This window comes from Nomascus leucogenys, chromosome 15 (genome assembly GCF_006542625.1).
Source record: "Nomascus leucogenys isolate Asia chromosome 15, Asia_NLE_v1, whole genome shotgun sequence".
Lineage (NCBI taxonomy): Eukaryota > Metazoa > Chordata > Mammalia > Primates > Hylobatidae > Nomascus > Nomascus leucogenys.
Window position 1 is genome coordinate 53,362,743 of NC_044395.1, and position 14,584 is coordinate 53,377,326.

At 37.8% G+C, this 14,584-nt stretch overlaps 1 protein-coding gene across 4 annotated transcripts in view; it reads right to left on the reverse strand.

The window, feature by feature from the left end:
* Positions 1-3,203: 3,203 nt before the first annotated feature.
* Positions 3,204-14,584, reverse strand: part of ANKRD42 (ankyrin repeat domain 42) — a 68,158-nt gene continuing 56,777 nt past the window's right edge. For 2 of the 4 annotated variants that reach the window (XM_030794764.1, XM_012505236.2), the window contains one exon: positions 10,733-11,308. In XM_030794764.1, the coding sequence (XP_030650624.1) occupies positions 11,047-11,308 (262 nt within the window). In that variant the 3' untranslated portion in view covers positions 10,733-11,046. Of the gene's footprint in view, positions 3,461-10,732; positions 11,309-14,584 lie in introns of those variants that run through there. The other 2 variants (XM_012505234.2, XR_004026047.1) reach the window with 2 other exon arrangements.

Here is a 14,584-nt window from a genome sequence, read left to right on the forward strand (position 1 = left end):
ATATATGAAATAAGGATGAGAGGATTGTGTTTCTATATGCCTTAAAACTATACCTCTATTCCAGCACTTGCACCTCACTATGAAACAGCAATTATATGTATCTTTTTCCTACACTAAACTACAAGTTCTCAGAAGGCCTTTAGACACGTATGAGGTACTTGTTAAATGCCTGTGGAATAAATGATATTCATAAATCTCAGTTGACCTTAATCCAAACTTTTTAATATTTTAAATATTTAATTATGGGTATGCTGAAAATACTGCATTCATACTGAGTGTCTGAGTGTAATATACCTTTTAGGCATTTTCTATGAGTGGTAAGAAGCCTCCAAAAGGATTAGCTACTTTCACCATGTTTATAGTCACAGTGTAGATCCTAACCTGCCTATCCATACTGCTTTGGTGACAAAATAGGCCAGACAAGAGTATGTAAGGACTTAGCAAGAGTCAGGAAAAACCCTTACCATATTGGAAAAACAATTAAAAGCTTATAATGTTGTCAAACTTGAAGAATTTGGATATGTAACACTTTTAAGTTTATTTTTTAAGTATTTTTTAATATTTAAAAAACGGGCAGTGGGAAAGGCTGTGGTCATTATCACTGAAACTACTGATTGCTATTTGGAAAAAAAAAAGCTATCATTGACTATATGAGAGCAAATATGCTAAATAACATATATGTGCTCACCTATTTTCACAGCTCCCCTCTTAGGTAGATGGTATCCTCATTTTACAGCTGAAGAAACAAGTTTAGCCAAGTGAAGTAACTTATCCACAGTCCCCCAGCAAGTAAGTCACAGGGACTCAGGTCTTTAACTCCAAATCTCACCCTCTCATGCTGTCACTCAATATACTAGTAGGGTTCAACCTGAGTACTCTTTCTCATGAGATGGACAATCTACTGAGTCATAGGAACAAAATAACTTAAATCTCTTTAATATCCTTTTCATTTGTTTTTTTTTGTTTCATTAACCTAAATGTGTCAATAATACAGGATATGATTTATGAATAAATATACATAATTTGGGAATTGTATTATAATTTTAATTTAGCTGCTGTAACAAGATCCAGAATAGTAGTGGCTTAAATAAGATTAGGTTTATTTCTCTCTTACAGTCCAATGTAAGAATTCTAGGGCTAGTATGTCAGCTCCATGGTGTCAGGGCCCTTGCTCCTTATTTTACTGCTCTGCCATCCTAGCGTTGCCCTCATTCACAAGGTCCAGTGGCTGACTCACCACCACATCCACATTCCAGAAGAAGAAAAGAGCAAGAGGTGGCTTTATAGCCATGACCCTAAGGTTTTACATAACATTTTTGCTCACATCTTTCTGAACACAACTTGGTCTCTTGACTGCAAAAGCAAGCTGGGAAGTTAGTTCTTATCCTGCGCGGCCACAGACCGAGATAAATCCTTCCCACTATGGAAGAAGGGAGAATGGATTTTGGAGGACAACCAGGGAACCTCTGCCACAGGGTGTGTATGCTTTTATTACACTATTCTGGTGTTTTCTACCTCACTGGTACAGGAAGAAATTAGAGAAAACGGGAGCAAGTATAACAAACTATTTCCAGAGTTGGGATTAACTTTAGCATCAAGTTAGAGGGGAAAAGTAAGGCTGTGTGTAGTCCCAGAAGGGGATAGAAATGGTTTTGAAATCCCAGTAATGGTTAAGAGAATGCAGACTTTTGCTGCCAAGGTTAGAATCCCAGATCAGCATTGTATAATCCTAAGCACAACTACTTTATCTATAAAATATACCTACTTCATATGGCTCTTGTGAGAATTAAGAGATAGGTAAGGGCTTGGCACAAATCTCACACAAAGTGCCCAATAAATGTGCTTTGCTGACCAAAAAACAACTATGGCTTTCAGTTCAGTTCTGACTTCAATTCCCTCTTTTTTCCTACTCGCCTCTATTTTCTCTTCTCTTCCCTCCAGCTAGCAAAGAATTATGACTCTCTTGGGGCCAGCTCTGTGGCTCCTGTCTCCCCCTGAAGATCGGTCGCTGGTTTTGGGCTTCCCTGGCAGGAGCCCTCTCACCATACCCCAGACTTCCCACCCTCTGGACCCTTGCATCTATCTCACATGGACACTAAAGCCATTTTGACCTAGTATCAGAACTAGTTTGCCCTGACAAGAGTGCATTTGACTGCTGAAACCAGTTCAGCTGGCTAAGGGTCTGTAAGCAAGTGTTAAAAAATGACTCACCTATCCTTTTAATAACCCTTATATTCACTATTTTTAGTTCTTCTGTGGCTTTCAATCTATAGTAATAATAGTTGTCAACATTTATTGGGCACTTTGTGTAAGACCTGTTCCAAGTCCTCTACTACCTCTTAATTCTCCCAATGACAGCCATATGAGGTAGGTATATTTTATATAAAGAGATTAAGTAGTTTTGCCTAGGATTACACAACAATGCAGAGCTGGGATTAACCTTGGAAGCCAAAGTTCATTTTTTAACACTTGTTTACAGACCCTTAACCTGCTGAACTGGTTTCAGCAATCAAATGCACTCCTGTCACAGCAAACTAGTTCTGATGATACCAGGTCAAAATGACTTTAGCGTCCACATGAAGTACATGCAAAGGTCCAAAGGGTGGGCAGTCTATGGAATGGTGAGATGGCTGCTGCCAGGGAAGCCCAAAACCAGTGACAGATCTTCAGGGGGAGACAAGAGCTACACAGCTGGCCCCGAGAGAGTCGTAAATTTTCGCTAGCTCATGGAGGGAAGAGAAGAGAAAAGAGATGGGGGCAGGAAAAAAGAGGGAATTGAAGTCAGAACTGAACTGAAAAGCCATAGTTTTTTAGTTGGCCAAGCACTACTAATCATTAAGATCAAGGGGAAAAAGAGGAAAAAATAAAGCCAAGTGTTTCTTATCCTGTCCAATCTGCCTCTTCTCTATATTCTTAAAAAGCTTGCAGTTATGTCATTTGAAAAAAAATTTTTTAAAACATATCCACACTAGAAGTGAAGGGTACTCTCTAGAAAGTGAAAGAAATATAATTCTATTGTGGAACCATAATTAAATTTGTAATAATTTTTAATATCTAGAACTAGATTTCTTTTGATTACTATACCAGCTAATATTTTAAAGCTTATGTGAATACTGGTAAAATTAATTACTCATAAATCTCTTGACTTGCCTGTGTAGAGATATATAAGAAGAATATCGGGAGAAGGTGTACAACTGAGTCCGTGTCATTTAAAAAATCTCTAAATCTCTTTAATATAACATTTCTGCCTTCAGAATTGGAATAGAAGTATATCAGAGTAATTCTGAGAGAGTTTGTATAGACTCACATTTACATCAATTTTTTTAATGAAAGAGAAAAATCTAGCAGGTTAATTTAGTTATTTCACTGATTAGTACCTTCTCACAAACACCCCTCCAGAAGAAACCTTTTTTTTTACTCGCCTCTTCTCTTTGTTTGACTCACAAGAAGCATTGTCTTCCTATAAACAAAGGAAAAGAGGGTCAAATACAATTTTCATGCTAGCACACATTTTCGTCTTTCTACATTGCCTGTTCAAAAGAAAAAAAAAATAACCATGCTAGTATTTTCAACTCTGATTAAATTTCTTTTAGGATTTTATGTGAATAAATTCCCAAATCTAAAGTAACAGTGCATTACATTGTGCTGAATCGTATGACTAGGAGGCACCTTAAGAACTAGAGAAAGAATATAGAAAATTTAGTGGGTAAGAGGTGGCTACTCGTCAGATATAGCCAATTTTCCATCTTACCTCATTAAGTTTTATTTCTACCTAACAGATCCCCAGACACTAATATTTAACAACATATTGGTAACTGCAAGTGTTAGTATGTCATCTTCTGGATTCTTTTGCCAGTCCCATAGCGCTGCGAATCATTCCCTTGCTTCCCCCATTCCCTCTTTTGTTTTTGTACTGCATCCCTCTACTGCTCTAGTCTCATTTTGCACTTTGCCTGGTCTCCTGGTCTCACTGTTTCTGAATATTTCCTATCCATCTTGGTATTCTTAAGACCCAGCACAGAAGAATCAATAAATACCATGGGAAGGAGCAAGCAGGGCTAGAAACACAATGGATGGTCACTAGATGTTAATCACCTTTGAGTAATTCTTCCAGTCAAACATGCTCTGCATCTAGTTAGGCAGGCCAGCTCTGAACACAGAGGCTCCAAGAACAGCACAAGGTGCATATCCCTGGGGAGAGCCCATGGCTGGAGTTAGTTCCCCAAGGTGTTCCTGCCCACACCTTTTCTAATGAGTCCAGTTAGTTTAACTCAATAGTGTGTGAACATGTAAGTAAGCTGCCATTATCCAACACCACCTGGAAAAACAACCATGCATCTGGTCCCTCTCATATCCCTCAGCTGCAGACTTGAGAGTAGGATAAACTTCTAGCTTTCTCTTATAGTGGCCAGGTGTTTGTGGGCACAGGGTAATACAGATGGTCTCTTGAAAAAAAGTTTAACGGCTAGTCTGAAGAAAAATAACAAACCTTTGATTGGGACTTAGCATATGATACAACTGTTCTTCATACGATACATACAAAATAAAGTGTAGTAAGTAGCATTACCAGTATTTTAAAGATGAGGCCAGGTGCACTGGCTCACACCTATAATCCCAGCACTTTGGGAGGCCAAAGCAGGCAGATCACTTGAGGTCAGGAGTTCAAGACTAGCCTGGCCAACCCTATCTCCACTAAAAATACAAAAATTAGCTGCGCTTGGTGATGCACTCTTGTAATCCCAGCTACTCAGGAGGCTGAGGCAGGAGAATCGCTTGAATCCAGCAGACAGAGGTTGCAGTGAGCCAGGATTGAGCCACTGCACTCCAGCTTGTGCGACAGAGCAAGACCCTGTCTCAAAAAAAAAAAGAAAAAAGAAAAACACTCAGGTGGGGCAGGAGTTTAACCTAATCTAACTAGATGGAACTAGAGAAAGAATATAGAAAATTTAGGGGGAAGAGGTGGCTACTTGTCAGATGTAGCCAATTTTCTAGTGCTTTAATAGAGTTATGACTTCCAGAAACAGGCAGGGTATGGTGGCTCACATCTGTAATCCCAGCATTTTAGGAGCCTGTGGTGGGCAGATTGCTTTGAGCTCAGGAGTTTGAGACCAACCTGGACAACAATCCCCTCTCTCTACAAAAAATACAAAAAAATTTAGCTGGGCATGGTGGCTCATGCCTGTAGTCCCAGCTACTCACGAGGCTGAGGCTGGAGGATTGCTTGAGCCTGGGAAGTGGAGGTTGCAGTGAGCCGAGATCATGACCCTGAATGCCAGCCTGGGCACAGAGTGAGACCCTGTCTCAAAAAAATTAATTAAAGACTTCCAAAGACAGTAATACTTATTTTTCTTTACCTTTTATATATTAGAAGAGGATTCCATATTTTCTAGAAACAATGGTTAAATTCCAAAGTCCCTCCTAACACCAAATATGTAACTTGTTCTATCAAACCAAGTCTTAAAATACAACTTCAAAAGAAAATATGTGCTTGGCATTCAACAGTCCTTCCATAAGTGTTCATTGAAGGTCCCAAATCTCCAAATTCTAAAAGTTTCTGCATTTGGAGAACATTTTTCACCAAGATTATTCGTTTCTTTATCTTACATCATAGCCAAGAAGTATATTTCTCCCCTAATACATGTTTGTTTTCTCCTAAACTCAATAGAACTATATATTAAGATACTAAATACATGAATCATAATGCTTAGGCACCAAAAGCAATTCTAAATGTAAATGCAGTCTATTACTACAACAAAATTAGACAAAAATCCTTGTAGGGAAAATGTATGTATTTTTTTGCCCTGAAAGAATTAACAGGTTTGTTGAACAGATTAAAATTCTACACATAAAATTGTTGAAAGAGTTTATGGATCTACAAATTACTGCTGGAATATATGGAATTCTTATTTTTCAAAAAGCCTATGCACTCTGAGAAATTCTAGACAGCATATGAAACTATAAGAGAATTCCAGCTTCTTGCTTACCAGTACAGATTCTTCTTAACAGTGTCAAAACTAACCCTTCTCCCCCAAAAAAGTAGGGTATAAACAAAGAGAAAGAAAAGGAAATTACAAACTTTTAGAACTTCCCCAAGGTAAGAATTGAACATGGATAAACTCACTGAAGTCCTCAAATTGCTCCATGGGCCACTCTAGGTACATAAGCTAGGATGTCATAGGTCAGAGAGAAGCCCAGCAGAGACCACATCAAAGTTTAACCTTGTTCCAGACCTTTGTAGGTAGAAAATAAGGTTAAGTGAAACATGGAAGGTAGCCATGGAATATTATCGATTCCCGGTCAGCCATTCTTGATTAGCAAACATGGCCCAAAGCTATAGATCAAGGACTTCCTGAATAATACTGGTTCTGGAGACAGAAGCTATGAGTTCAGTGCTACATAATTCTCTCTGTGGACAGACAGCTCTGCCAAAGCTATTACATTATATTTAAGTATATATATTAAGTATATATTTAAATATATATTATACTTAAAACATTAGTTTAAATTTAATGTTTTAAGTACAATATATATACCAAAGAGCACAAAGAAAAAAAAAGGTACAGCTTGATGAATTTTTACAAAGTGAACACACCCCTGTGACCATGACTGAGATCAAGAGATTAGACATTACCAGCATCCCAGAAGCCTCCATTTGCCCCTTCCTAGGCACTACTGACTTGATTTATCTTACTGATTTGTGGACTACATGGAATCACACAGTATGGACTCTTTCATATTGTTTCCTTTTAGTCAGCATAGTGTTTGTGAAATTCATTCGTGGTGATGTATAGAGTAGCAATTCATACATTTTCATTGCTATATAATATTCCATTGTATGAATATAGCAAAATGTATTGATTCTTACTGTTGAGGGAATTTTTAGATGATTCTAGTTTGAGAGATATATATAATAATGCTGACAAGAACATTCTTGTATATATTTTTGGTGTCCATCTGTGTACACAAAGAAAAATGTACTAATTCCACTAGGAATTAATTTTCCAGAGTGGTAGCCAATTTACACTGCCACCACTGGTGTATAAAATCTCCAATTGTTCTACATCCTCACCAGCATTTGGTAACGTCTGTTTTAATTTTTGCCATTCTGATGGGTATATATTGGTATCTTGTTTGGGTTTTAATTTACATTTCTGATAACCAGTGATTGTGAGCACAATTTCATGTTTATTGGCCACTTGGATATCTTCTTTTGTGAAATGCCTATGCAAGTCTTGCCCAGTTTTTTTTACTGGACTGTCTTTTTCACACTGATTTATATATTCTAGATACAACTTCTTTTTCAGATAGGAGAGAAGAAAGAAAAGCAGAGAGAAAGAAACGAAATATGGTTTTCTACACTTTGGCTTGCCTTTTCAAATCGGTTCATATAATCTTTGATGAACTGAAGTCTTATTTTAATGAAGTCCAGTCTACACATTTTTTTCCTACCCCAAGGTCATGAAGATATCCTATGTTATATTTTATCATCTCAACTTCCAATTTAAGACGTATCTTGAAATATATGTTTGAACTTACAGTGTAATATTTTAACAAAATTCTTACCAATTTTTAAGTTTTCATAAGTAGATTAACTCTATTAAAAAGCTATCATCAAAAGTTTTTAAAGAAAAATTTTCAAAATAAATCTTAAAAGCACAGAAAGAGGGAATGTGAGGGGTTTCTAATAGCACTAACAAGTGGTGTTAAAAGCATAGACTTGGGGCTAGACAGGTTGAAATCATGGCTAGCCATCTAACAAGCTTTGTAACTTTATAAATTGTTTATTTTATCTGAGAGTTGATTTCTTCATTTGTAAAATGAAGATGGTATCTGCTGAATATAAAGTCTTAACACTAAGCCCAACATACTCAAAACCTGTTGTTAATGATGACCAAGATGATGTTATTAACATAAGTTAAGTGATCTTATAAAACTTAGATTTTCAGTACTGTGGGTAAAGTAAGTGCCCAATCATGCTGTGATACAGATGATGAGAAGCCCTCAGACCAGTACAAGGTGCTTGATGGAAGGAGAGATCACGTGTGACCAGGGAGACTAGGAAAGGGGTGATAAATGAGACAGTTCCTAGGGGATTTTACAGAGTCAACAGGCAGTTTTCAAGGTATATGGACAAATTGAACAAAGGCTTAATGATGGGAAAGCACAGGGTAGCTTAAGAAAAAATAAGCTATTAATATATATAGGAGAATAGACAAAAATAAAGTTGGTGTGAGGTAGGTTAGGGCTGAATGTCAAACTGAAGAATCAGTACTTATTCAGGTAAGGAAGATTTTCCATCCAAGGAGTGACAAGAAAATCAAGCTGACCACTGAGTCAAATGGATTTGGATAGGGAAGGAGTAAATACCAAAATTCTATCACAGTAGTTCAGATAGAAAGATACAGAAACCTAAACTAGGGAAGCAGTGAAAGTAGAGGGCATGTTCCTGCCTACAGGGTGGGCTCACTTTTTGTATGACCTAAAGGAGAAAACATGGCTAATCATTAAGAGTCCAAGCCTGGCTAGTTGAGAAATAGTGATGCCATTAATTTAAATGCAGAGACAGGGGAGAGAATCTGGTCTTGATACTGAGCTTGGTTCTGGACATTTTTTTTTTTAATTCAAGCACCACCGGGAATTTCAGGTGGAAATGTCCAGTTGACCAGCAGTGGGAAATACAGGTGGGGAGACCTAGTGGGGACACAGTACTAAAGTATGGATTTGATAGTCATTTCCACAGAAGTATTAGAAAAATATAATGTGGAGACAGAGATTCTGAGTTTGCTCCTGCCTTACACTAGCTGTATGCTCTAACAAGACTCTCAATTTCTCTGAGCCTTTGCTCTCTCATTTATAACATGGTATCAAAAATATATATATATCATTCTACCTCCTCATAGGGTTGATGCAGACTAAAATGAGATAATATCTGAGAAAGTGCTATAAAAACAGCCATTATCAAAAAACCATTTAAGTGCTTTATATATGTCAAACTATCCTAGGAAACTATTCGAAGAATTTTTTTTCTCAGTAAAAATTATACTATTGCAGATTATGTTGGGGGCTGAGGATCTTAAGGTACAATAGTATGCAATCATAGGTCCTGACCAGAAGGTGGCAGGAGAAAGACTTAGAGCTTCTTGAGGATTCCATATTTACAGTCCTGAATGAAAAGTCCATTTTACTTATACATTATATATAATTAGACTCCCAAATAAATCTTCCTATCCTTAGCTGCATGTGGCTCTACACATTTATTTATCCACTGACCATGTCAATTCATCTGTAATATAGAAAATGGAAAAAAAGAAAGGGAGTAAATAATACAATGACTACTACTATATAGTGAATACCTCTAAGTGCTAGAAACCAAATTCAGGATTTCTACACAATATTCCATTTAACATCAATACAATCCCATTAGGTAGGTATTATTATTCCTCATTTTAAAGATGAGGAAATTGAGATTCAAGCTTTTGCAAGTGAAAATAAGCAGTGCCAGAGTTGCAGCTGCCATGAAAGCTCAGTGACATTTGCTTATTTACAAAAATTAGGTATAACCTAAAGCAAGAATGCAAAAAACAATGAACTCTGAGCACAGGGACCTTGAGTCAGCTCTCCTGAAAGCCTACACATTGTTGGTAGAGTGAAGTTTTAGGGAAGCAAAACTGTGAAGTATGAAACCAGATCCAACCTGAGAACAGATGCTTCTGAGTAAGCAAAGATAATTTCTAAATAGCTAAAAGACAGAAACATTCCTAAAGTAGACAGTTTGGAATGGCTCAAAAGAAAATGTGCAGCTTGGGTGACCACTCCAAAAGATTGTCCCACCTAGGCAGCTGAAGAACAACAACTTAGCCTTGGCAACAAAGCAAGATCCCATCCTTACAAAAAAAAAACAACAACTAATTGGCCAGGTGTGTTGGTGCATGCCTACAGTCCCAGCTACTTGGGAGGCTGAGGCAAGAGGATCACTTGAACCTAGGGAGTTCGAGGCTACAGTGCCCTATGATGGCACCACTGCACTGAAGTATGGGTGACAAGAGCAAGACCCTGTCCAAAAAAAGAAAAAACAAAGAACAACAACTTACATTTCTAGTTTTGAGGAGACTGGGAGTCACAGAGTCCCTGCCACAAGGTGGAGAGGTAACAGATTTGATTGGAAGCAGTAAGTTATAAATGGTGCTGTGTCCTCTAGCCCTCTAACCAACACATGACTGTACAGCTGGCCTCTCTGATACTAAATTTTCCCCATGTGCTAAAGGTTGTACAAGAAGAGGGTTGCAAAATAAAGAGAACAGATTAATTATTATAGTTAACTATATTTCTTGGAAAATCAACCACTGGTGAGACACCAAAACCCAGAGAAACTGAGGAAGTGGTTATATTTGCACATGCATAGAAATACACATACATGTTTGCAGATAAATAGAATTTTGTCTAATATGGTATGTACTAAATTGTTAACAATAGCTTCCTCTGAAGACTGGAACTTAGTGTCAGAAGGAACATCTATCTTGTTTTTAACACAAGACAACAAACATGTTTTATTATTTTAATATTTTTAAAGTGATTATTAAAGAGACCAATGACTAGTTTGTGCAAAATAAAAAGAAGCCAGGAAGATTCTATAATATTAGTAGATCAGATTTGAGGTGACACAAGCCTCAAACAGAATTAATTCATCCATGATGACTGATGAACAAACTTCCCTATGGAAAGAAAATATGGATTCCATCCAAAGCACTTTATTTTGGTTATTTAGAATATTAAAATACACATATCCTCTAGCTGTCTTAGAATTCTGATTGATTACTCTGCTTATGAAAACATTTTCTCCTTCTACGGTACAATATTAACAATAATACCTACGAACTAGGCTGCTGTTTGAAGATAGATAAATAGACAGATGTGTGTAAGTATACAGAAAGTTATAGTTAGATATAGTGTGTGTATTCCTTTAATCCTGTCATCAGCTCTAGAAAGTGTAAGTAATCATCTCCAGTTTATAGCTGAGGCACAAAAAGGTTAAATGAGTAGCCCAAATCAAAAAAGACTATAGCCAGGATTCAAGACCAAAGAGCCCCAGCCCAAAGCTTGTACTCTTAGCCACTCTTGTATATACTTCTTGAGAAAAATAAATGTATTAAAAAGGACACCAACCATAGCCACAAAGTTGGGGACCTGAATTTTTTCCAGTGTTTCCCTGAGTTGATCAACCTCTGCTCGATATTCATCAAGCTGACATTCTAATTTTTCTCTACGTAGTCGTTCATACTCCAGCTGGCCCTGCAGTTCTTTGATGGTCCTATCAAAAACAAAATTTTTTAAAAATCAATCACCAATGTCAACTAATAATTATTTGTAATAGTGGAAAGCATTTATGCATTGCATTTAAGGCAAATAAAACAAAGAAATCATTTATTCAACAAATATGTATTAAGGGTCTACTACAAATGAGCACTGACGTAGGTACTGGGGATACAGTGGTGAACAAAAGGCCCAAAATCTGCCTTCCTGGACCTTACTTTAGTAATAGAGATATGCAGACAATAAGGAAAATAAATAAGTAAAATATATGGTATGTTGGAAGGTAATAAGTGCTAAAGGACAAAACAAAAATAAAGCAGGAAAGAGTAGTATAAAATGTTGTGGAAGAGGGGCTTAACATTTCATACACAGTGGCTAGGGAAGGCTTTACTGAGAAGGGGGCTTCTAAGCCAAGTCTTGAAGGAAATAAGAGAGATAACCCTGTAGACATTAGAGGAAAAGCATTCCAGACAAAAGGAACAAGTGCAAAGGCCCTAAAGTAAGTATGCCTGATGAAGTACAAGAAAAACACAGGCCAATGTGATAGAATCATTTAAAGAATAAAAGGTAGGCCAGGCGCGGTGGCTCACGCCTGTAATCCCAGCACTTTGGGAGGCCAAGGCAGAAAAAGTGCTTGAGCCCAGGAGTTCAAGACCAGCCTGGGCAACATAGTGAGACCCCCATCTCTACCAAAAAAAAATTTTTTTTCAATTATCTGCATGGCGATGCATGCCTATAGTCCCTATTACTTGGGAAACTGAGGTGGGAGGATCCCTTGAGCCCAGGAAGTCAAGGCTGCAGTGGGCTGTGATCATACCACTGCACTCCAGCCTGGGTGACAGAGTGACACCCTTTCTAAAAAAAAGAAAAAGGAGAGGGAAAGTAGTTTGAGTCAGAGGTAAAAAGTAAGTAGGACCTTTTAAATCACAGTAAGGACTTTGGCTTTTACTCTGAGTGAAATGGGAAGCCATTGGAGGGTCCGAGCAGAAAAATGGCACAATCTGACCTTTAATGATTGCTCTGGATACTGTTTTAATATGATTACAATGGATATGATATGATTACCCTGTTTTAATATGATTACTCTGGATACTGTGTTGAGAATAGACTGCAGGGTAGGGGAGTGGGGGATATGACAGCAGGGACAGGAAGTAGGAGACCTATCAGGAGGATGTCGCAATAATCCAGACAAGAGGAGATGTAATTTGAACCAGGATTTTTTTCTACCTTATGGCTGGATGGTGAGGGAAAACAGAATTCCCAAGGCATGTTAGGTTGGGTCCCAGAAGGGCAATCTAAGAATATACAGTAGTAGTTCTGGTACAGAAGTGAGTAAGGTTAAGATTGGGGATAGACAGGAAAAATGTCAATTGTGGAAGCCTAGAAGTTCAGCAAGTAAGAAGGGAATATCATCCCCAGGACAGAGAAACACAAATATGTTTTACTGTATTGAGGGTTTGGTCTAACTGATGGATAACAACAAAAATCAAAAGATATCCCTCAAGCCAATACTTGTCCAGTTTTTCTTTACAACTATATCTAAGATCAGGAGTTCGTACCCAAAGAATAAATGTCTTAAGATGCACTTGACACAGTGGGGTGCAGTGGCTCATGCCTGTAATCCCAACACTTTGGGACTTTGGGAGGCCGAGGCAGATGGATCACTTGAGGCCAGGAATTTGAGACCAGCCTAGCCAACATGGTGAAACTCTATCTCTACTAAAAATACAAAAAATAAAAATAAAAAAATAATTCCAGCTACTTGCGAGGCTGAAGCGGGAGAACTGCTTGAACCCAGGAGGCAGAGGTTGGAGTGAGCTGAGATCACGCCATTGTACTCCAGCCTGGGCGACAGAGCGAGACTCAGGCTCAAAAAAAAAACAAAAACAAACAAAAAAAAAAAGATGCACTTAACACAAAGTGGAGAACAAATGCTAAAGAAGAATTAAAAGTCACTCAGGGTGGAATTTAGAAGAAACACTGCCATCTCAGCTGTTATGAAACTGGATTCTGGCACAAACATAAAGCAATTTTTTTAAAAACTGTTGAAAAATCACTTACATTAATAATATTTCACACTGAGAGACTATTCCATAACTATTCGACTAAAAGTTCCATTAAAGACTATTAAAATTTTAATGATCTTAAACAGGGTTAGAGTCATAGACTCAGGCTCAAATCCTGGCTCCACCTCCCACACCCTTACTACTCCCTCTGTGACTTTACACAAGTTACTTAACCTCTATATTAAGTCTTGGTGTCCTAATCTGTAGAGGTCATGGAGTTGTGAGGACTGCCTGAGATAAAGTATGTAAGGGGCTTGTCTGGCGCACAGCATATAGTAGTGCTTAGCAGTAATACAAACAGCTGTAGTGGTAGTACAGTAATCTGCTTTAGAAGAAAAGCAAAGGAAACCAAAATTTAAAGCTCATTAGTAGGAAATAATTTTTCCACCATGAGGTACTTTTCTAGACTACAAGGAATCTAAGAACTTTCAGCTAGGCTCTTAGACCAAGGCTAACACCAAAAAAAAATCTACATCTCAAAACACTTCAAACCGTATAGAGGCAGTGGACAGCCACCTATATGATATGACTTGTGAGATACCAAGAAAGCCCCCGATTTAAAACAAAAACAAAAAAATCAGTCTGCCACACCTTCCTAGTGTCTAAAATCACATAAAGAGGTAGTTTCAGTTAATAGGGTAGCAGGGAAAAAAAAAAAAAAAACAGAAAAAAAGAGTATTTTGGCCTAATGTTTTGCCTTCTGTTTAAATTCTCAAGTACCCATCCATGGAAGAATGACACATTAATCCTTATATTATTTTTTATTTTCTTTCTTTTAAACTAGAGCCAAATGTCAGCTTAACCACATTAATCCTTATCAAAGATTTAGATGTTACTCTGAATACAGTTAGCAGACCTCTTTCAGAACTAGATTCGGAAACAGGTGGAGGAAAGGGAAACAGGCAGTTCTAAGAGTGTGACGGAACAAGACACAACCAAAGGAAAAGGCAGGAAAAGCAGAGGACAAAGAAGGGAATCCATGTGTGGTTCTCTTTCTGGACCCATGTTTGATTAAATCCAAAGTCTCCTCTCCTGTCTCTCTCTGTTCCCTGTCCATTCTGGAAAGCAGATAGACAAGCAGAGAGACAGTAGGATGAAAGAAGCTGGAGGCATCCTCTATCCCAGCAGCTAATAACTACAGTAGTCTCTCAGTATCAAAGAGGAATTGGTTCCAGGAAGCCCCAGACACCAAAATCCATGGATGCTAA